Genomic DNA, 22571 nt, shown 5'->3' with positions numbered 1-22571 from the left:
TGGTGGAGGGATGGGTGCTCGATCATTGTATGACTGAAATGTAAGCACAAAAATTTGTAAGTCTATAACTGTAACTCACGATGATTCATTAAAAAAAATAAAGACTAAGCATACTGCGGCAGCAGAAAACAACCAAACTTTTTTTTTTTCCATAACAAAGAACTTGAGGGGCTGGAGTGATAGCACAGCGGGTAGGGCATTTGCCTTGCACGCAGCTGACCCGGGTTTGATTCCCAGCATCCCATATGGCCCCCTGAGCACTTCCAGGAGTTAATTCCTGAGTGCAGAGCCAGGAGTAACCCCTGTGCATCGCTGGTGTGACCCAAGGAGAAAAAAAAAAAAAACAAAAAACCAAAGAACTTTTGTTCCAGCAGCAAAGGAGAGTAAGGGTGAGGGGTCAAAGAAGGCCACACACATTTAGAAATATAGAATTTATTTAGTCACTGTAAAACAGTTTCACATTCTGTACACGGTTACCAGGAGAGACAGCGGTCGCGGCGTTCACGACGGCATCCCGTTCCCGCAGACAGCGCCTACGCCGCGTGGGTCAAAGCATTCCCACCCTTGGAAAGAAATTAAGGCTCAGTTTCCAAAGGGGTCTCCTGCCACTTACTTCTCTGTGTGTGAAACGGGGAACTGTGAGAACCAGCCACAAGGCGGCGGGGGGCGGGGGGCTGGCTGTACCCCTTCCCCCTGTGCCCGGCAGGCTCCCCGGAGGCTGAGTGAGAGGGACCTGCTGCTGCTGTTGTAAACACACAGCCTCTTCCGGTGCGGGACAGCGACAGGCGCCGAAAGGGACAGAGGGGGGTCTCTAGCGAACAGACGAGGAGAACTAAAGGCTTGGTCTGGCTGAAATGTGTTTATTAGACGCTGCCTACGTAGGAACGCACACGCTGGGACGTGGACTCGCTTCTCTTTGGTGACGCTTACCCAAGGCGCTCTCCCTGCTGCCACGCTGGGGGGGGGGACATAGGCTGATGCGTCCCCTTTCAGATCAGGTGGGGGGCGTCCTCCTAAGCACCCGCCCTCGTTTCCTTCCACCTGTGCAAACGGAGCCATGGTGGGGCCTGGAACTGGAGGTGCCACACTGTCTGAGGGTTGAAAGTAGTGTGTGTGTTTGGGGGGGTAGGGGGGAAGGCGGAGGGGCGGCAAGGAAGCCAGGGAAAGTTAGGGAGAGGAGAGGCCGGGGTCACTGCTTTTCAGAATTGCCCCCAGGTCACTGACTTCCTAACACGGCGGGTTCCCATCAGGTTCTAGAAGCACTTTCTCCCGTGCCAAGACTCCATCAGCCACGACACAGCAGGAAGAGTATCTGTTCTAAACTCAGTAAACTGCCTGGCAGTGCCTGGGGCCAGCGTAGCAGTGACCACCGCCCACCCCCTGCCAAAGGCCCACCTCTGCATACAGAGGTCAAGGAAACACCCTGTAGACAAGACTAACAATAACAACAACAGTAATAATAAAAAGGCCGAACAAAGTAAGGCCTCTCCCCCATCACACACACACACACGCACACACAGGCACGCACACACGCACACATGCATGCACACACACACACGCACGCACACACGCACGCACACACGCACGCATGCACACACATGAGGAAAGCAGCATGTTCCAGGCCCGGGCTAAGAGCGAGTGGCGGGGCGCCCGGGGTGCGCGCGGGCGGCCGTCAGTCTGATTCCGCGCTCGGCGAGGGGTCGCCCACGATCATCTTGCTGTAATTCTTCTGCTGCTCCTCCTTGAAAGTGTCCTTCACCTTCGCTCTCTTCAACCCTCCGTCCCTGGGGAGAGACACAGCCAGTCAGGACCGAAGGGGGTCACCTATTCGTGAAAGCCGCCAGCCGCTCCGGCCCTCACGGGACCGGTCAACAGCGGAGCCAAGGACGCTGATTGGGCGGGAGGCGGGAGCCCCATTTCCAGTGCTCTGTGTCCGGGACTTTAAGAGAGGCCGAAGCTCTCTCGCTTTAGGGTGACAGTAAGTCCACTGCTTTCGTGACATAAAATTTTATTACTCTTAAATGAAACTGGGGGGCCGGGGTGACTGTAGAGTGGGGGGGGCGTTTGCCTTGCACGCAACCGATTCGGGTTTGATCCCTGGCATCCCATATGGTCCCCTGAGCACTTCCAGGAGTAATTCCTGAGTGCAGAGCCAGGAGTAACCCTTGAGCATTGCCGGGTATATGACCCAAAAAGAATGAAAAAAAAAAAACCCTAATAAATGAGGGGCTGGAGTGATAGCACAGTAGGTAGGACATTTGCCTTGCACACGGCTGACCTGGGTTCGATTCCCAGCATCCCATATGGTCCCCCGAGCACCGCCAGGAGTAATTCCTGAGCGTATGAGCCAGGGGTAACCCCTGTGCATTGCCAGGTGTGAGACTGCCCCCCTCCAAAAAAAAAGCCAACTAATAAATGAAACTGGGTCCTGAGGGAAATGCTTAGTGAGCTACGTCACAAAGAGGAAGACTCGAGAGTTCCACCCGGATATGGCATGGGAAGAACACAGACCCACAGAACAAGGAGGAAACCAGGGCTGGAGCAATAGTACAGCGGGTAGGGCGTTGGCCTTGCACACGTCCCATGCGGTCCTCAGAGCCCCTCCAAGAGTGATTCCTGAGCACAGAGCCAGGAGTAACCGAGTACTGCTGGATGTGGCCCCAAAACCCAAAACTAAATAAATCAGCAAAGAAAATTAAACCCTGAGATTTCTGTGAACAGACTAATGGTGATCAGCAATGGGGGGGGGGGGGGGGGGAAGAAGGTGGGGGGGTCTGTGTGTTAGGGAGAGGGGACCCCTTATGATGAGCAGCTAAGGCTGTTCTTCTGAAGCCCACACAATGCTGTCCGTTAATGCTGGCGACCGGCTGCATGAATCAGTGCTATAAATCAATGTCATGCCAATAAAGATAATACAAATAATGCAATGTCTTAGACATAAGGTCGACGCAGCATTATTTATTTATTCAGAAGTGAGGACTGCTGTAATCAACATTAAAGACTGTATTTTAAGGAAAGATTAGGGGCCAGAGAGATAATACGTCAGGTCGGGCTCTCGCCTGGCATGGGGTCAGCCCAGGTTTGAGCCCCAGCACCCGCTATGGTCCCTTGAGCCCCGCCAGGAGCGATTCCTGAGTTCAGAGCCAGGGGAAAGCCTTGAGCACTGCCAAGTGGGGCTCAAAAATCGAAAATTGAAGACTGATGATCACAGATCGCCTTACTAGATAAAATTATTTTAAAACATAATTTATTTTTATATTTACTTATCTGTTCCTTCCAGAAAAGAAAAATGTGCATTGTGGGTTTTTTGTGGTTGTAGTCGTTGTTTTGTTTTCATCAAATTGGCCTAAGTCTTACTAGAAAACAAGAAGCACAGCTTTAACTGTGCATCCCAAACACTGTGAGGGTGCGGTGTGCGTGGGGGTCAGTCCTTTACGGTATCTGGATTCGTTCATCATTATTCAAGCACAACCTCGACCAGTTTCACTTGCTTTCGAAGCACTGTATTCTCTGAGGACTTATAACTGTCCCTATTGTCGAACTGACTCGGAATGAAACAGCAGAACCCTAAGTCGCCCGGCTGTGCTGACGGAAGCAGATTCCTGAGCGGGCGAGTCTCCGGATGTGAATCCCCAGACTGTCTCCAGGGCAATGAAAACTGGTCTGCCTGGGTTCTGGGTTCTGAGGAGGCGGTTCCTTCTGGGGGAGGGGGGTGCAGCAAAAAGCCCCAGGAAATGGGAGGCTGGAAGCAGCCTCAAGTCCCAGGGCTGCTACTGTTTCCTAATCTGGGCCCTTAGTGTTCACTCCAGGGGAGCATGGCGAGAACTTGCCTACTGCAGGCTGGCTCTTTAATTTTTTTTTTTAATTTTTAAATTTTTTAAATTTTATTGAATCACCGTGAGACAGTTACAAGCATTCATTTTTGGGTTACAATCTCACAATGATCAAACACCCATCCCTCCACCAGTGCACATTCCCCACCACCAATATCCCCGGTATACCCCCCCATCCCCACCCTCTCCCTGCCTCCATGGCAGACAATATTTCCCATACTCTCTCTCTACTTTGGGGCATCATGGCTTGCAACACAGACACTGAGAGGTCATCATGTTTGGTCCATTATCTACTTTCGGCACACATCTCCCATCCCGACTGGTTCCTCCAGCCATCCTTTTCTTAGTGATCCCTTCTCCGTTCCATCTGCCCTCTCCCCTCTGCTCAGGAAGCAGTCATAACTGCACGAGCACAGATGTATACCGGGGATGCTGCCGAACTGACCCTAAATTTGCTGGTGAACCCGCTGCCATGCAGACAGCACTTCTGGCCGCCAGCGTTCTGGTTTCTAGAGTCCAGTCCAAGGTGTGACCCGGCAGGAAGTCCTGGCAAACACACCGCAGTGTGCAACGCTCCCAGTGCCCACGGGAGGGGAGGGGCTGTGGGGAAACGAGGCTGTGAACCGCATGTGCACTTTCCTTATCTCTATCTCGCTCTGTCTTTCTTTCCTTGCGTTGGTGGGGAAGCTACGCCCAGCAGTGCCAGGGAGTGACCCAGCAGCTGGCACGTGCCGTCACCCCTGTGCTTGGTCTCTGGCCCTGGCCCTTTAGCCCAAGGAGCTCCGTTCTGAACCCGAGACCTGGGGGGCAGGGGGAGAGTCAGGAAGACAGCCACCCCAGCCGGCCTGAGATCCAGAGCGACACGTCCAAGGACGAGTCAGTGACACTGGCCCTTGCTCAGTCGCCAGGATTTCCGTCCCGGTCTGCGGGCCCGGCCCCTGAGTGCGGCATTCCTCAGGGGCCATCTGGCCTCCGGCAGACCACCAGGATATTCCAGGGGGGCGCACAAGTGAAAGTCAGGGTAATGAGGGGCCACGGCAGAGACCGGGGCCAACTGGGGGTGGCACGCGGGGAGGAACACAGCTGGAGGGGCCGGAGCCTAAGGCGTCTGCTCGAGGAGCACCGAGGACAGAGGAGACCTCCCGTCTGTTCTACCCAATTCTCTCTGCCAAGACCAGGCAGAGGAGGGGGGTCGCCATGTTAAAGGGCCAGTTTAACAGCCTCGATGTGGAGACTCAGAAGTAAAGGTCCCGGAAGAGCATAACATTGTAGGGAGCCATCTTACAGAGTCTGGCTCTTATCGTCTAGTCAACTGGAAGCTGCTTGGGATTCCTGTGATCTTATCATTTCACCATTTGTCTCACTAGCCAACGGCTATGCCTGATCAACATTCTACTACTGTTCCTATGGGGGTCCAAGCATGCATACCACCCCCCTCCCACCAAGAGGTATAAGTATTGTAACTGCTGTGAATAAACTCTCTCTCTCTCCTCCACCTTCTGGCTCTGCGTCTCTTCGTTCGGTTGCATCCCCTCCTTAGCCCCACGAGAGGTCCTCCCTGTGGGACAGGATGATGCCCGCAGGGGGGACCCCACATAACATAGAACGTCCAGAGCCCAAGCCAGGCTGTCTTCACCGGGAGCAACCTGGAGGGGGGCGGCTGAGGTCCCTCCCCGCCCCAGCAGAGCCCTGGCAGCCAGAAACTTCCAGAACTCTACTGCCGCCATGCTCACGGCTGCCCTCCACAGGCCCGGATGAGCCTGGCCCATGAGGGAATCTGCAGAAAAACCCAGGTATGCAGGTTCTGTGCCTGAAACCTCCAGGTTCACATGGAGTCAGGCAGGCATGGGCCTCCTCCCCCCATCTCCCTGTGCTTCGGGGAGCCCACAAACTGCCTCTGGCACCACATCAGCTTATTAAAACGGCCATGATCCAGAGACTCACAACTAAATCTCGGAAGAGAGCAGCACGCTGCAGAGATGCTGCCGGACCCCAAAATCACCATCCAGTTAAAAATTTGGCTCCAGGGCTGGAGCTATAGTACGGCGGGTAGGGCGTTTGCCTTGCCCGCAGCTGACCCGGGTTCGATTCCCAGCATCCCATATGGTCCCCCAACCACCGCCAGGAGTAATTCCTGAGTGCAGAGTCAGGAGTAACCCCTGTGCATCACTGGATGTGACCAAAAAAAGCCAAATAAATAAATAAATAAATAACTCACTCCAGCTCTAGCACGCTATTTAAAATTTTAGAATTCCTGGAGCACACAGCCACTTTCGCGGCAGTGTGACATTTCACACTTTATACTGATCTACCAAGAGTAACACCCCACATGTGATGGGGTGTAAAATAGAAGGTAACCGATCTTGATTAAAATAGATAGATAGATAGATATTAGCACACAGGCTCAAACTGTGACAATATGTTAGTGATCTCTTATACAAGGACTTATTGGCTCCAAGTTGAGATACAATGATTTTCATGCATTTTCCTCTACGGAAACATTTCTGGATCAATTTTAGCAGAATATTTATAACAAGCAAGACAAAATTGATTATTTTGCTTCTGCCTTCGAGGCAGGCTTGAGTAGTGGTGGGAAAATTCGAAACAATGGTGGTGGGAAGGTGTAATAGTAGTGGGATTGGTGTTGGAATACTGAATGTAATAAATTATTGTGACCAACTGTATAAAAATAAAATTTTAAAAAAAGGAAACTACACTTGGGGCAGGGAGTACAACTCAGCAGTCGAGCGTAGGCCTGGCAGTGAGACCTGCGCCACAGGGAAAAGAAATAAGTCAATTATTAAATAGAATTACATATGACTTGACAAAGGAAATTGGAAATTAGGACATTCAAATTTTGTGAGGAGAATATTTGTTGTTTGTTTTCTTGGCTTTAGGGTCAACAAATTTAAAGAAATTTTTCTCTGAATTTAAAAAAGTGATGGTACTTAGGAAAAAATGACCTTACCATGGAAGTTCAGTCAATCCACCTTGAATAGCAATTGCAGACTTGACTCTGTTAGCAAACTGAACGGCATCTTCTCCTTCCTGGAAAAAACAATTGGCAAGAATATCCTGAATAGTTTTCAGATAATGCCTAGAAATATCACATATTCATTTTGGTTTGTTATAAAATATAAGATTCACGTTTTAGCTCAAATATGTTGCATTTAAATAATTGTCCTATCAAAAAAAAATGTAATGTTAGGGCCAGAGTGAAGGTACATACAGAGAAGGTATGCAAGTGAGCAGGGCATTTTCCAGATTTACCTCTGGAAAATCTCTCTGGCCCTGACTTAACTTTTCATCAGGCACATCATCATCATCATCATCATCATCATCATCATCATCATCATCATCATCAACATCATCATCATCCCGTTGATTGTCAAATTTCTCAAGCAGTCTCAGTAACGTCTCCATTCGTCCTAGCCCTGAGATTTTAGAAGGCTCTCTTTACTCGTCCTTCCCAACGATGCCGCATTGGAGGCTCTTGCAGGTCAGCATTGTTACTGGTTTTGGCGTATGAATACACCATGGGGAGTTTGTGAGGCTCTCCCATGTGGGCAGGAAACTCTCGGTAGCTTGCCTGGTTCTCTCAGGCACATAATCTTATCATACTCTTTTCTAAGTATGATAAATCTTATCTAAGATGTAAGAATCCCATCATATTCCAGAAGCAATGAAAAACAACATATAATATCTACAGTGACCTGATTTAAAGAGAATGGCTCCCGCAAACGCCCTCATCGCTTAACAATGACTCTGCTGAGAAAGCAGTAAAAGAGACTGGGTTTTCCGTAATACGAAGAAGGGGGACACGGTAACTCTGAGAAGGGAATAAATGCCTTGACCACGTGAGGCCAGAGCACCCACGAGCAGCGCCCTCTGTGGCTTACCTCTCGGGTCATCGGGGGCATGTACCACACGTCACAGACGATGGCCCAGCTGGTCATCATTCGGAGCAGGTAGCTGACCATGTTGTACTTGCTGCTGTTCCAAAATGCATCCCCAAACTGAGGATTGTACTGAAGAAGGAGAGAAGGAGATCCACTGAGGCCACGGGAAGTGAAGTGGGTCTCCTGGACACACAGAATTGGTGAAGTCCCCCCCGCTGGTCACTGTCTCTGCTCCCATGACTCTGCAATGTCAGCCTCCCCATGTAACCGGAAGTGGGGTGACAACCCGCACAGGGTCTGCTTGGCTTTTCCCTGTGTCCTCTGCGCTCGGTCCACGGGTACACAGTCACGCCCAGAGACGCAGAGAGGGTAGGGGGCCACGTGGCCGGACGTGAAAGGTGAAAAGTTCTCCTTGAAAATTCCTCAGTGGAAGTTATGTCCACATAGAATTTACTTGGTGGAAGTGATAGTATAGTGGGTAGAGCATTTGCCTCGCCTGCAACTGACCCAGGTTGCAGCCCAGGCATCCAATTTGATCCCCCAAGCACCACCAGGAAAAATTCCTGAGTGCAGAGCCAGGAGTAAGCCTTGAGCACCACCAGGTGTAAGCCAAAACAAAACAACAACAACAAAAATTATATATATATTTATATGTATGTAGCACTGTCTCACCGTTGTCCCACTGTTCATTGATTTGCTCCAGCGGGTACCAGTAATGTCTCCATCGTGAGACTTGCTGTTACTGTTTTTGACATATCAAATATGCCACGGGAACTTGCCAGGCTCTGCCGTGGTGCGGGTGGGATACTCCTGGTAGCTTGCCGGGCTCTCCAAGAGGGATGGAGGAATCGAACTCGGGTTGGCTGCATGCAAGGCAAATGCCCTACCTGCTGTGCTATGGCTCTAGTCCATTATATATATAATATATATATGTATGTGTACATATATGTATGTGTATATATATGTATGTATATGTATGTATGTATATATGTATGTATGTGTATATATATGTATATATATACATATATATATTATATATGTTTACCACGCCTACTTTGGGTATGGGGCAGGGGAGAAGTGTCGCTGTACCTTGATCGCCACTGGGTGAATGGTTCCCCCGATCTCAAAGCTCCCCTTCTTGAACATCATAACCGACGTGTTGTTGATGCAGGTTCCTGCGGGAACAGGAAGAAGGGGCAGGTGCCTGAGCGTCTCCGGGGCTGGCCCACTTTAATGTCCGAGAATCATTCTGACGTCAATGATTTAAAACAGTCACATCCTATCAGATGCACAGGTATTTTTGCTACCGTTTCACAAACCAAATCCACGGAGTGAGATGGATTTTGTCCGTTTGTTTGTTTGTTTGGGGGCTACAAGCCGCGGTGCTGAGGGCTGACTTCTGACTCGGCGGCTTCGAGGTTTCAACTCTGACCGACCCTTCTGTCTTCCTGACAGCCTCTCTCGGACACAGCTCGCCAGGGGGGACCGTCCAGTGCTGTGGAGGTGGGGTCAGCCGCCCCGCGCTCACGCCCAGGGCCCTCTCAAGGCCAAACAGCCTGTCGATATAAAGGTCCTCAGGGGGCCGTCTGCTTCCTTCACACCACCATCCTCATGGCCTGTCATCTCTCTCACCCCCGTTTATTGAGCCCTGCCACATGGAAACCCCTCCTGACACCTGCCCACCACGAAGAGCCCAACTGGGTGTTTTTATAGCACACACTTTATAATACAGCACAAATAGTCGTTGTTTCACATTTACATATTTGTATATGTTATTTAACATCATATTTATCATATACTCATGCTCTATTATTAAACTATAATTATACAATTTTAACTTTAATGATTTAATATGTTAGCCTGTTGATCTAATATATACATATAAATAATTCTTAGTTATTAATAAATAATACTACAGTCCCAACAACGGTGTACGGGGGCTCCCTTTTCACCACTTTCCCTCTGAGAACTCTTGACTTTTTTTTTTCTCTTTTAAAAATTTTATACCGAGATACACTCAATATCAAATATTTCCTTGTCAATAGGGCTGTATTATTGGGGGATAAATTCCAACAAAAATAGTGAGTCTGTGTTGAAACTCCAACAACAATAGTGAGTTTTGTGTTGATCAAGGTAAATGTAATCAAGGTAAAGAGAAGAGTGAAATTTATCAGTTACCCAGGCGGGGGTGGGTTGTGGGGGTGGGAGGCATACTGGGGTTTTTGGTGGTGGAATATGGGCACTGGTGAAGGGACAGGTGTTTGAACATTGTATAACTGAGACATAAGCCTGAGAACTTTGTAACTTTTCACATGGTGATTCAATAAAATAAAATAAAATAAAAAAATTATACCGAGAGTATCCCGCCCGCACGGCAGAGCCTGGCAAGCTCCCCATGGCATATTCGATATGCCAAAACCAGTAACAACAAGCCTCACAATGGAGACGTTACTGGTGCCCGCTTGAGCAAATCGGGGATGACAGTGATACAGTGATTATTAATGATAAAGATATTATTACATTCTGGAGATGCAACTTCTTTACACAAGACCTTTCAAAAGCTGTGGGCAATAGATTCATTGCCCAAAAATGAGCGTTAAAATCTAAGAGGCCCCATGATTGCCTCCAACTCTCAGAAGAAAGCAGCGAGAGCGTGCGTATATTCAGAGAAGGGGACTTCGCCCCTCCACAGAGGCCTGGGAGCACCAACTCGGGAGCGGGTGGTGGGATGCATCCTCTGTTCGCACGGGGCCGGGGTCAATCCCCAGCAGAGCTCAACAGCCTGAGAACTGCGGGGAGTGGGCAAAAACCAAACGACCCAAAGAAGAATGCTCATTCTGGAACAATCCGGCTCCTCGCGCACTCCTGCTCCCTCCGTTCGGGACCGGCCAGTGTGTGGCGGGCAGGGGCCCTTCTTACCTTCAGGAAAGATCAAGATGGGTAGTTTTTTCTTATCCGCAATGTGTTCTCGTAGTCTGTGAGGAAAAAGAAAAGATCAAAATTCTATACTCAGAGACAGAAAGAGAGGGCACAAAAATCACCCTCTTTTGTCTTTTATACATTCTACTACTAGGCCAGGATAAAATTTTAAAACACTAAAATATAAAACTCTACGGCAAAAAAGGAGAAAAGGAAAGAGGAACGGGGGTGAAAAAAAAAAAACACCTCAATGGGTCCCTTTCTTAAAGGCGCAGACACCGGCCTCGGCTCCACTCCTCCGTTTCAGGGCGAGACCCTCGGCCCTTCTATCTACTCGTTGCTCAGCCACCTTGGGACACGAGCTCAGGAAGCCGGGCCCCTTCTCCAGGCACTTCCGTTTGAAAAGCAAGAATGCAGTGGTGAGAGGGGTGTGCCCCCGCAGCCCACACGCCCCCCAGTGCCACCTGGGAGGCCCCGTGCCCATCCACACAACACACACAGACTTTCAGTAAGAACACAGAACCAGGGGCTGGAGAGATAGCACAGTGGGTAGGGCGTTTGCCTTACACAGGGCTGACCCGGGTTCAATTCCCAGCATCCCATACGGTCCCCTGAGCACCACCAGGACAAATTCCTGAGTGCAGAGTCAGGAATAACCCCTGTGCATCGCCGGGTGTGACCCAAAAAAAGAAAAAAAAAAAAGAACATAGAGCCAGAGAGATTGCCCAAAGGGCTGAGTGCCTGGGCAGCACAGGAGAAGCCCAGGGTTGAGCCCCTGGACTCAGCCGCACATGTGCAGAGAGCTCAGCTCTGCGCCCCCAGCCCCAAAATCTAAAAAACAAAAATGCAAGAACATCGCATTTCTGGCTGGGCTGAAGAGACGCAGGAGCGCAGGCTGTGCATGCCGAGGCGGCCTGGGTCAGTCACGGTCACTGCACCTCTAGGAGCCACCGCCAAGCAAGGGGCCCCGCGGGGTGTGAGTGTGGCACAGAAGAACAAGCGGCTGGAGCAAGGGTACAGCAGAGAGGGTGTCTGCTCACACGCAGTCCACCTGGGCTCAATGCTCAGTACTCCAGACCCAACACGCCCCCTGGGCCCCACCTAGAGTGACCCTTGAGCTCAGAGCCAGGAGAAAGCCCTGAACACCATGGGATGTGCCCCGCTTCCCCCCGAAAAAGGAAAACCTGAATATAGATGGTCCGACCCGAACGCCTCCTAGCTATGAGTCCTTACATGCACGTTCCGTGAAACACAGAACACGGAGCTGGGAGTGACAAGGGCCCTCCAGGGGTCCTCCCTGCCACCCGCTGTCTCCCGAGCTCAGCAGAGCTGAGAACGCTGATGTGGAGAGATTCCAGCTGCCAGGGTATCCCCCCTGCTAAAGAATCTCAAGACGGGCAGTGCTATTCTCACTTGAAACAGATGGCTCCAAGAAGCACTTGCTACTTCACTCCAAAGAGGACGGCCTGGTGGTACCCCAGGGTAGCAGTGCTCCCAGCACTCGGGAAAGAGCTCAGGCCAAGACTGCTGCCAGCAAAGGCTTCTGGGGAAATCCCAGAGGTTTCTTTTCCTCCTAAAAGTAGCCAGTATATTGGGGCTGGAGCGATAGCACAGTGGGTAGGGTGTTTGCCTTGCACGCGGCCGACCTGGGTTTGAGACCCAGGTTCGATTTCCAGCATCCCATATGGTCCTCTGAGCACCGCCTGGGGTGATTCCTGAGTGCAAAGCTAGGAGTGACCCCTGTGCATTGCCAAGTGTGACCCCCCCAAAAAAAAGTAGTCAGTATAGGGCCGGAGAGACGGTATAGCAGATAAAGAAGAAAAGGGTTCAAGAAGGAAAGGGTTCCAGCACCCGGGCCAGGGGTGTTCCCCCCACCAAGCATCCAGACTGCATCAGAAGTGGAACTTTATTATTTTTTTAAGATTTTTTTTTTTTTTAGCTTTTTGGGTCACACCTGGCGATGCACAGGGGTTACTCCTGGCTCTGCACTAAGAAATTACTCCTGGTGGTGCTCAGGGGACCATATGAGATGCTGGGAGTCGAACCTGGGTCAGCCGCGTGCAAGGCAAATGCCCTACCCACTGTGCTATTGCTCCAGTTTCAGAAGTGGAACTTTAACTCTGCTCAGGCACCTATATGCCCAATTTCCTCACAGCAAGAGGTGTACACTGGTAGTGAACTGAAGGGTATGACCTCCACACTACCACAACAACAGAAAGAAACAGTGCAAATCCCCACCACGGGGAGCGGATAAAGAAAAAGAGTCCAGACGCCTCAACAGGGATGACCAACAAATACGATTTCTCCAATAAAGAATTTAGAGAACAGCCGAAGACAGAATCAGTGTCACTATCATCCCGTTGTTCTTCGATTTGCTCGAACAGGCACCAGTAACCTCTCCATTGTGAGACTTATTGTTACTGGTTTTCTTTGCGGGGGGGGGGGGGGGTGCATATTGAATACGCCACGGGGAGCTTGCCAGGCTCTGCTGTGTGGGTGAGATACTCTCAGTAGCTTGCAGAGCTCTCCGAGAGGGGCAGAGGAATCGAACCCCGGTCAACTGTGTCCAAGGCAAACGCCCTACCCGCTGTGGTATCACTCCAGCCCGGTGCTTTAATTCTGTCACTGTCACGGTCATCCCATTGCTCACCGATTTTGCTCGAGCAGGCACCAGTAATGTCTCTATCTTGAGACTTGTTGTTACTGTTTTTGGCATATCCAATATGCCACGGGCAGCTTGGATATGCCACAGGCTCTGCTATGCGGGCGAGATACTCTCGGTAGCTTGCCGGGCTCTCCGAGAGGGGTGGAGAAATTGAACCCTGGTCAGCTTCGTGCAAGGCAAACACCCTACCCGCTGTGCTCTCGCTCCAGCCTGGTGCTTTAATTAAAAAATGAAAACTTAAAAAACTAATTTAGTACATAAATAAATTAGTTTATGTACTCTGTGCTGTTCTGCCCTCCTTGGTAGAAAAAGCCACGATCCGGCTGCTTCCACGCCACCCCAACAGATACTGGATAACGGTGCCACTTACCTCTTGGTGACCAGGTGTCGGTCCTTCATTTCGGAGCGTTCAAACCACACGTGGGGACAAGCCTTGACCATCGCCCTCTGAATAATTCCCATCAGTCCACCGTGAACCTGACCCACCTGCAAGGTCCAGGAGACAAAGAGAAGGGCGTGAGGCAGAGCCGGCCAAAGACGGCTTTGTTTGGCCCTGCTCTGGCTTCCGGTACGTGCAGGTTCCTATTCTCCACTCAGAAAAACCAGCCAACCAACAAACAAAAAGGACTTCTTGAAATTCTATTCAAAGGCCACGGACGGCCAAATGTCACCAAAAGTGTAGCCATGTCACTTCACTAACCGTCCTCCACCGTTACAAAGCAGACATTCTCTGGCTTAGTCAAGGTCAGAGAAGTGCCAATTAGAATGACAACGAAACACCCCTTCTCACTGATGAGACTGGCACGGATATGATTTCTCTCTCTTTTTTTTTTTTTGCTTTTGCTTTTTTGGGTCACACCCGGCGATGCACAGGGGTCACTCCCAGCTCATGCACTCAGGAATCACACCTGGCAGTGCTCAGGGGACCATATGGGATGCTGGGAATTGAACCCGGGTCGGCTTCGTGCAAGGCAAAGCCCTACCCGCTGTGCTATCGCTCTAGCCCCAGAGACTAGCACAGATTTGAAAGGCTGACAACATGCTCTGAGTAAAGGCAATGAGAAACAGGACAATCTCCTCCCTCCCTCCACACCCCCCACACACCACTTACTTGCTTGGTGTAAGTGGAATAGGAGCAATCCTAACACCTCCACAAGGAAATCTGGCAACACCTATCAAAACTATACCAACTACATACTCTTTTATCCCCCAACTCAAAATCCTATTTTCTAGTAATTTACCCTGAAGATACTCCTTCCAAAATATGAAAATACATGAGCACAGGGCTTTTCTTGTAGCATCATTAGTGAGTGCAATATATTGGAAACTCCAAAGATGAGAGCTAGACAGAACCGTGACACGTGACCCCCAGCACAGGGCCGGTAGGAGCCCCTCTGAGAAGGCCGGTGTGGTCCAAAGACCAAAACAGAATAAGCCTGAACACTACAAAGACAGCATTTAGATCATATGTCCTGTGCATTTTAGTAAAACAGCAAGAATTGCCAAATATCCCGAATTCTCCCACAACTCTGCTCTCGGAGTAAAACGGGGGTGCCTTTTTGAACTCAAGGAGAACTCTGTGGCTGGGAGAAGAACAAGGTTAATTTCCAGGACTGATCAGGAATGGCTTCCAAGAGATAATGTTAACTGAAAAAGAAAACTTCAAATGAACTAAAAAAGAATATAATAACTGGGGTACAACAGAGGGGATATCTATCTATCTATCTATCTATCTATCTATCTATCTATCAACAAGGAGCAGAAACCAATGACTTTGGAAGCCTGTGTGGGTGAAGGGGGTGGGTAGGATGGGCATGGTGGGACGGAGTGTTATTTCTATAACTATTTTGACACTTGAAAGCATGTTAATGTCATAAATGTCCAAGCTATAAATTAGTAAGAATGTAATATGAAAAAGGAAAAAAAATGAAACAAATGAACTGACTCTATTTGGGTTGGAATCAAATAAATTAAGAACAACCCTGAAAGAAGCAGGGAAGAACAGCCCCATGGAAATGACCTAGACCGGGCTAGAGAGCGTCCAAGGGATGGAGCATATTTGGCTTTCATGCTTGAGGCTGAGTTGGATCCTGAGCTTGGCACAGGGCTGGGAATGGCCCCGAGAACTGAGCCAAGTGTGGCCCCAAAGCCAAACCCAAACCAAACAAACCCAAACATCACAGCGACAGCGCTTGATTACGCCTCGTTTCCGGAAGGGCAGCAAGAGCAGAAAATGCCCTGAGCTCCTTCCACGAGGCTGCTGGCCCCCGTGAAACTGGGACCCTTAGAAAGCAACCTTGGGTAGAGAATTCCGTTACCCGGCCTGAGAGAGGAAGGAAGCAGGCTGCCGCTCAAGGAAACAGGGGCATAGTCTATACTTTCAGGGATGTTTTCTACGCTTTGTTCCTCGAGAAGTTTCCCCAAAACACCAGGAAGCAGGAAGCTGGTCCCGGGGGTTCCCCTCTAGAACTACCTTTTACCATTGAAAAATCATCAACGAAGAAAAATGAGCAAAGGAAGCATATGGACAGGCGAGGGGAAACAACCGAGTCTGGAAGCGGCAGCCGGTGGGACTCAGATTTTCAGACTGTGTAAACATCAAAGAGAAAAGATACATAGTTTCCACCGTGGTTGCCTGGGGACCACAGGAGATGCTGGGGCCTTCCTGACGCCACCAGGCTTTCTCAGGCACTGCCGCTGACCGCTGAAGGTGAGACACAGCTCTGCAGGCCCTGCAAGGGACCCCCGGGACGCCCCTCCCCCGGCACTCTGCCCCACACCCCGTCACGGGCTCACCGGAGAACAGTGCTCCAGTGCCGCGCATGGAGAGGGGAAGAGGCAAATTGTTGGGGGCGGCGAAAGTACACTTGAACACGTGCCAGCCCCTGGAGAGGGTCTCTGGAGGCGCTGGATGTCACGTGACTTTGTCAAGGAAGCCCAGATGAAAGGGCAGGCGAGGGATTTAAAGGGAGGAAAGGGGGCCGGAGCGATAGCACAGCGGGTAGGGCGTTTGCTTTGCACTCGGCCGACCCGGGTTCAGTCCCCGGCATCCCATATGGTCCCCCAAGCACCGCCAGGAGTCAGGAGTCATTCCTGAGTGCAGGGCCGGGAGTAACCCCTGAGCATCGCTGGGTGTGACCCAAAAAGCGGAAAAAAAAAAAAAGAAAAAGAAAAAAATTTTAATTGAAAATAAAGTGGGGGGAAGGGAAGGTGTTACTGTTTCCTGGTGGCACTAAATCCAAGCAGCATCCTGGGGCCACTCCTGGGACCCTGGGGGGCGGGGGGGGGGCGGTCTTGCAGACTAATGGCTCCTACTCTGGCCAGCAAGGGGGGGCGGGGCGGGAGGGGGCTGCAGGTGCCACAGCAACGGGAAGTATGAGAACTAGGGAGTGCCAGGGACCAACTCCAGGGCCCACATGCCACAGCACGTCCTCCAGCCCTTTGGGCTTCGTCCTGGGCCCCCGCAGTTGGATTTACGATGCCCAGGTACCACCTGCCCCCTTGTCAGACCCCCAAGAGGAACTGAACCTTGGACTCTGAGCAGCAGACCCGGAGAGGTCAGTGCTTGGCGCGGACGCCCCAGTCCTGCGAGCTTGCCTGGCCGGGGCAGACGCGGCACAAGGCTGGCGCAGTCGGGGGCGCTGGGCAGGTTTCCAGCAGTAGGTGCGCTCCCGAGGGAAGGGCGCCAACGGGCCGCCCCGGGCACAGCCCTGAGCCCCGAGGAGCCGCTCCACGGGGGACCCCGAGCACCGAGGAGGCAGGAGCCAGAGGGAGTCCGCCCGACCTCCATGGGCTGGGGAGAGAGTGCAGCGGGGAGGACACTCGCCTTGCACGTGGCAGGCCCAGGTTCTGTGCTGGACACCATGGATGGGCCCGTGAGCACGGAGCCAGGAGGGAGCCCTGAGCACCCGGGGGGTGTGATCCCAAAGCAAACCGAGCCAACACACAGCGGACCCGGGAGCAGAGCCATAGCACAGCGGGGAGGCACCTGCCTTGACCGAGACGGATCCCCGGCAACCCACAGGGTCCCCGAGTGCCAGCGGGATGATCCCGGAGCACAGAGCCAGGAGGAAGCCCTGGGCACAGCCCGGTGTGGCCCCAAAGCAAAGCAAACCAGAAAGACACAAAAAACGAAGACCTGAAAGTGAGAGGCCAGAGGGCAGAGGGCAGAGGGCAAGGGGGCCCCCGGTGCTTCACCCCAACCTGCCCACTCCGCCCTCCTTCTCCTCCAGCCCCGGGAGGACGGAGGCTCCTCCTGCCAGTGGCCGGGCCCCCGGGCCTGCAGCCGCCTCATTCCTGTGCATTCCGGGCACACCCAATGACTAAGGCCACATGTCTCGCCCAACGCAAACCTCTTCCTGCTCCCGTGGAGGGCTGTGGCACAGAGCAGGGCTCTGAGAAGCAAGGTGGAACCAACCGTGTGACGAACTGCCAGGGACAGATGTGTGTCTGCATGTCAGTCTGTTGTTTGTTTGTTTAACTACCTTGAACGTAGCATCTTTGTTCCGGCTTTGGCTCTGACTGGGAGGCGGCCACATCCCACAGGGAATGGGGCTGACTCCTGGCTTCTGACTTCCTGGTAGAGCCCCGAGGAGCCAGGTGGAGCCAGGGATTGAACCTGGGTCACCCTCAGCAAAGTCCGTACTCCCTCACAAGTCGACCATGGGCCCTACAGAGCTACAGCCGCCGCTTTCGGAAGTGACTATGGATATGAAACTACTAATTCATGCTGAAAGAAGGCTGCTTTCACACACACACACACACACACACACACAACTCAAACTATGAGAACTACGCAAGAACTACGCGCATCTCTTACCATAGCATAGCACCCGTCCGTGGCCAAGATCAAAACATCTATCGGGGAGGTGTGGTTGGCCACGCAAATGCCTCCCTTCTGAGGTCGGTACTGCCTGCAATTACACACAAGTGTCAATACCGAGGCCGGAAGAAGAATACAGAGCGACCCACCTATTTCATTTATCTTCATTTTTTCCCAAGGCTGGAGCTTAAACCCTGGGCCTCAAACACGCAAGGCGGGAGCTTGGCCCACCTGCACTGTGGGACATGGTTTAAAAATCAAATCCAAAGTCAGAACACTGACATTGTGTCTAGTTTAAATAAAAAAATGACTGAACTAGAAATTGGCAGCTCATTGTCTCTAACCACCCCCCAAAAAAAGAACATTTTTTAAAAAAGAGATTTACAGAAAAGTAACTTAGAAAGAATTGGAATTCCTTTCTGTTTTCGAGAGACTTCACCTCACTCCCTTCCCCCTCTTGGAGGAAGCAGGAAGCGGGACCCCCAGGGGAGTCTGGGGAAAGAGGGGCCCCGCGCCGGACCCAGGCCCGCGAGTGAGTCCTTGCATGCCGCAGCCACCCTGCCCTGCACCCCCCTCTCCCGCCTTCTCATTTCCAAACTGAGCACGGCCCTTCAGAGTCTGACTCACGAGCGGGGCGTCACCTCGCCTGCCAGCTGGGGTGAGCGTGACTCTCCCGAGGGGCAGCCCGGGGTGATGGGGAGTGTCGCGTGTTTGTTTGCTAGGACACCTCCACGTGTCCACACTGCTCTTCAGAAGCGTTTTTGTCTGTCTGTCTGTCAGCCTCTGGGGCACCCGACTGGGCTCGTGGCTCTGTGCTCTGGAATCCCTCCACGGGGGTTGGGCACGCAGCCCGGCCTGGCACCTCGCCCACGGGCACACGCCCCTGGCCCCGGGAGCATGTCTGTGTCTGCCACGGGCGAGACGCTCGGCGTGGGGGAAGGACACGCCGGCAGGGTTCGACTGCCACGGCTCCCTCCCACCCCCGCCTGCCCGCGCGCGGCCGCTCACTTGTTGTGGTAGTGGATGGTGCCCGAGAGCGCCCGCACGCAGATCCGGCAGCACGTCAGGTGCACCAGCTCACTCAGCCGGTCTTTGAGGCTGCGGGAGAGAGAAGGCGGGTCAGCGCCCGGGTCTGGGCGGCCCCCCGGGAATGAAGCACCTCGGGGGGCTCCTTCAGAGCAGCTCACGCTGCGTTCCGGGCTCAGCCCCTGCCTCGAGAAAGGCACGGCGGGCAAAGCTCAGGGCAGGGGGACCCCAGCCCGCCAGACTGGTGAGACCCTTGGGGACCAGCAGAGTCAATATCTGGCCCAACAAGCCCAAAGTCTCTTTGGTACTTTGGTACTCTTTGGTACTCAGTACTCTCAGCCGGACGGACCTGAAAGTACTGAGACTCTCTAGCTTTGCTCTGAGTTTCTCCCTTCCTTTCCCCCTCTTTTTTCATCTCTCTATTTTTTTCTTTTTGGGTCACACCCGGTGATGCTCAGGGGTTATTCCTGGCTCTGTACTCAGGAATTACTCCTGGCAGTGCTCAGGGGACCATATAGGATGACGGGGATCGAACCCAGGTTGGACGTGTGCAAGGCAAACACCCTACCCGCTGTGCTATCGCTCTAGTCCCTTTGACAAAGTAAGTTCTGTGAAGTCTGGTGCTTTACGTGGGCCCTTTCTTCCTTCCTGAGAAATGCTTGCAGAGGGGCCGGAGCAATAGCACAGCGGGTAGGGCATTTGCCTTGCACGAGGCCAACCCGGGTTCAATCCCCGGCATCCCATATGGTCCCCCAAGCACCGCCAGGAGTAATTCCTGAGTGCAAAGCCAGGAGTAACCCCTGAGCATCGCAGGGTGTGACCAAAAAAAAAAAATGCTTGCAGAGCTATAAATTTTCCCCTCAACCCTGTTTTAGCTGCGTCCCACAAGTTCTGGTAGCTCGTGGGACAAAGTAAGTTCTTCTGATTTATAGGGAAACATGATAGATACATGACGACTAAGTGAGCAGGATTTGAAAACAGTGCAAGGAAGCCGTAAATGTGATATGATCCACCGGAATCAAATATTCTCTCTGTGAGCACCACTGAGAAAAGGGGCGACCCAAGGTGATAATGTTACCTGCTGTCTGGCAGCTGCCCGACCAGCGTGGTTCCTATGACCAACAGACTGATCCCAATGAAAGCCAAGGTAATCCTGAAAAAAAGAAATTTTAAATAGTAAAGCAAAGGTTAATTGCATCAGAGGCGGGGAAAGAAGAGAGTCTAAAGGTTCGCAGAGAAATGTAGGGGGCAGGGGTGGAGGACGTGGGCACTGTGGTGGTGGGTACAGGAATAACACGTGCCTACAGCAGCAAAAGTAACACTCTTGTAAAGCACATCACCTCAATAACAACAACCATGAAAAAGCTCATACATAAGCAATGGAAGTGTAAAGAAGATGTGGAATATCCACGCTGCAGAATATGAAGCAGTCACCAAAACCACTGGATACATCTGCAGATTCAGATACAGGTACACTTTGAGAGAGGGTTAAAGTAACACCGTCTGCCATTCCCAGCCATGCACACAGCTAGTCTACAGGCACAGGAAAGGGTCTAGGAGTTTGCTCGCCCTGCCATCTAATCCAATCTCTGCAGTAACAGGGTTAGGAGAGAGTTACCAGAGTAACTGGAGTTACTGAGGATGAGTGAAAAACGCTTGCACTTCTGCTTTTCTCAATGGCTCTGAGTTCAACAGCACATATGCTACAATGGAGTCCTTTCAGGTGGAAAGTGTGTGTGAGAGAGACAGACAGACAGGCAGGCAGACACAGAGAGAGAGAGAGAAAGAGAGAGAAAGCATCTGTCATAGAGGCAGGCTGAGGGCGGGGGGGATGATGGGAGGTAAACTGGGGACACTGGTGCTGGGAAATATACACTGGTGGAGGGATGGGTGTTGGAACACTGAATGACTGAAACCTAATCATAAATAGCTTTTTTTTTTAATTTATTCTTTTATTGAATCACCATGTGGAAAGTTACAAAGCTTTCAGGTTTAAGTCTCAGTTATACAATGCTCGAACACCCATCCCTTCACCAGTGCACATATTCCACCACCAATAAATAGCTTTTTAAGGGTCTAGTTCACAGTGATTCAATAAATAAATAGGATTTAAAAAAAACACACCTTGGTTTTCTCCACTTTTTAATAATAGGGAAAATCAAAAATTTTGTTCTCTCATTTGTTTTGGTTTTGGTTTGGGGGCCACACCTGGCAGTGCTGAGGACTTATTCCTGGCTCTGCAGTAAGGAATCCTGACAGGCTCGAGTGCCAGGGATCAAACCCAGCGTGGCTGCACGCAAAGCAAGAACCGAACAGCTGTACTGTCGCTCCGTCCCTGGAAAATCAGAGTTTTGTCAATGTAATTTCAAAGTTCTAGCCAATAGCAAGAGACTGATGGTCGATGGTTTTCCATAATAAGACCCGCAAGGTCTTTCACCACGTGGGCATCCTTCAGTGCTGCTCACTTTGCCGTGTGCACAGAATGCAGAACTCAGCAAACAGGATCTCGACCACTCTAGTCCCCACTCAGGAACACGGGGTGTTTTCTCATTTTCAAAAACTACTCTTAATATATATGTCCAAATCAACTCAAAAGGAAATGGCTATTTTCATAAATAGGATTACTCAAAAGGAAAAGGTGAGATTTTAAAGTCTTTGAAAATAAAGGCAATAATGCCTGAAAGGAAAATGAGAAAGAGAGAGGGGGATGGGGAGAGAGAGAAGAAAAATATCTGCCATAGAGGCAGGCTGCAGGGGAAAGCAGTTGGGAAGAAACCGGAGTGGAAAATGTGCACTGGAGACAGAATGGGTGTTTGGACACTGTGTGACTAAAACTCAACCATAAACCACATTGCTAACTGTATATCTCATGGTGATTCAGTAAAAAATATATAAAAATAAAGGAAACATGAAAGATTTAAAAAAAATAATAAAAATAAAGGCAACTTCCTCATAGGCCTGTGAGAACATTAAATTTTGCTGGCCTTGGTTTAACGCGTGGTCAGAACTTGGTGAGTTTTCACTGGCAACAACTTTCGATAACAGTTTTGACCGCTTTAAGATTGTTTCTTGGAATAATTTGAAGGTCCTGTTCTGATTTCTTAAGATGCCATGTCGGTCACCAATTCAAAAATTAGATCATTACTTAGTCCTACACAACAGCTACACAAAGGCCTTGAAGTCAGGTTGTGAGGGGATGTAGTTGAGCAGGAGAGTCGGCACGGGCCTTGCCTGTGTGAGGCCCGAGGTTCAATCCGGGCACGGCAAATGCACACGCATCCACACAGACGCAACTTTAGAATTAAATAATTTTAAAGTTAATTTTAAAGTCTGGCCATGATGCCCTAAAAAGAATCACTTGTGCTTATCCACTAAATCAGAGATGGCTGTACTTTGATATTCAATAA

At 51.0% G+C, this 22571-nt stretch overlaps 1 protein-coding gene across 1 annotated transcript in view; it reads right to left on the bottom strand.

Moving 5' to 3' along the window:
* Nucleotides 1–1114: 1114 nt before the first annotated feature.
* The window catches only part of GPAT3 (glycerol-3-phosphate acyltransferase 3), a 61397-nt gene continuing 39940 nt past the window's right edge, over nucleotides 1115–22571 (bottom strand). Inside the window, exons 4-12 of the mRNA XM_055138805.1 lie at nucleotides 20243–20317; nucleotides 19147–19236; nucleotides 18136–18229; nucleotides 13687–13802; nucleotides 10652–10707; nucleotides 8822–8907; nucleotides 7733–7861; nucleotides 6802–6881; nucleotides 1115–1784 (exon numbers count right to left, since the gene is read on the bottom strand). Coding sequence (XP_054994780.1) covers nucleotides 1673–1784; nucleotides 6802–6881; nucleotides 7733–7861; nucleotides 8822–8907; nucleotides 10652–10707; nucleotides 13687–13802; nucleotides 18136–18229; nucleotides 19147–19236; nucleotides 20243–20317 — 838 coding nt within the window. The 3' untranslated portion in view covers nucleotides 1115–1672. The remainder of the gene's footprint in view (nucleotides 1785–6801; nucleotides 6882–7732; nucleotides 7862–8821; nucleotides 8908–10651; nucleotides 10708–13686; nucleotides 13803–18135; nucleotides 18230–19146; nucleotides 19237–20242; nucleotides 20318–22571) is intronic.

The sequence above is a fragment of the Sorex araneus genome, chromosome 5 (assembly GCF_027595985.1).
Source record: "Sorex araneus isolate mSorAra2 chromosome 5, mSorAra2.pri, whole genome shotgun sequence".
Lineage (NCBI taxonomy): Eukaryota > Metazoa > Chordata > Mammalia > Eulipotyphla > Soricidae > Sorex > Sorex araneus.
The sequence above is the reverse complement of the archived record's forward strand: the minus strand, read 5'-3'. Positions and strand labels throughout refer to the sequence as shown.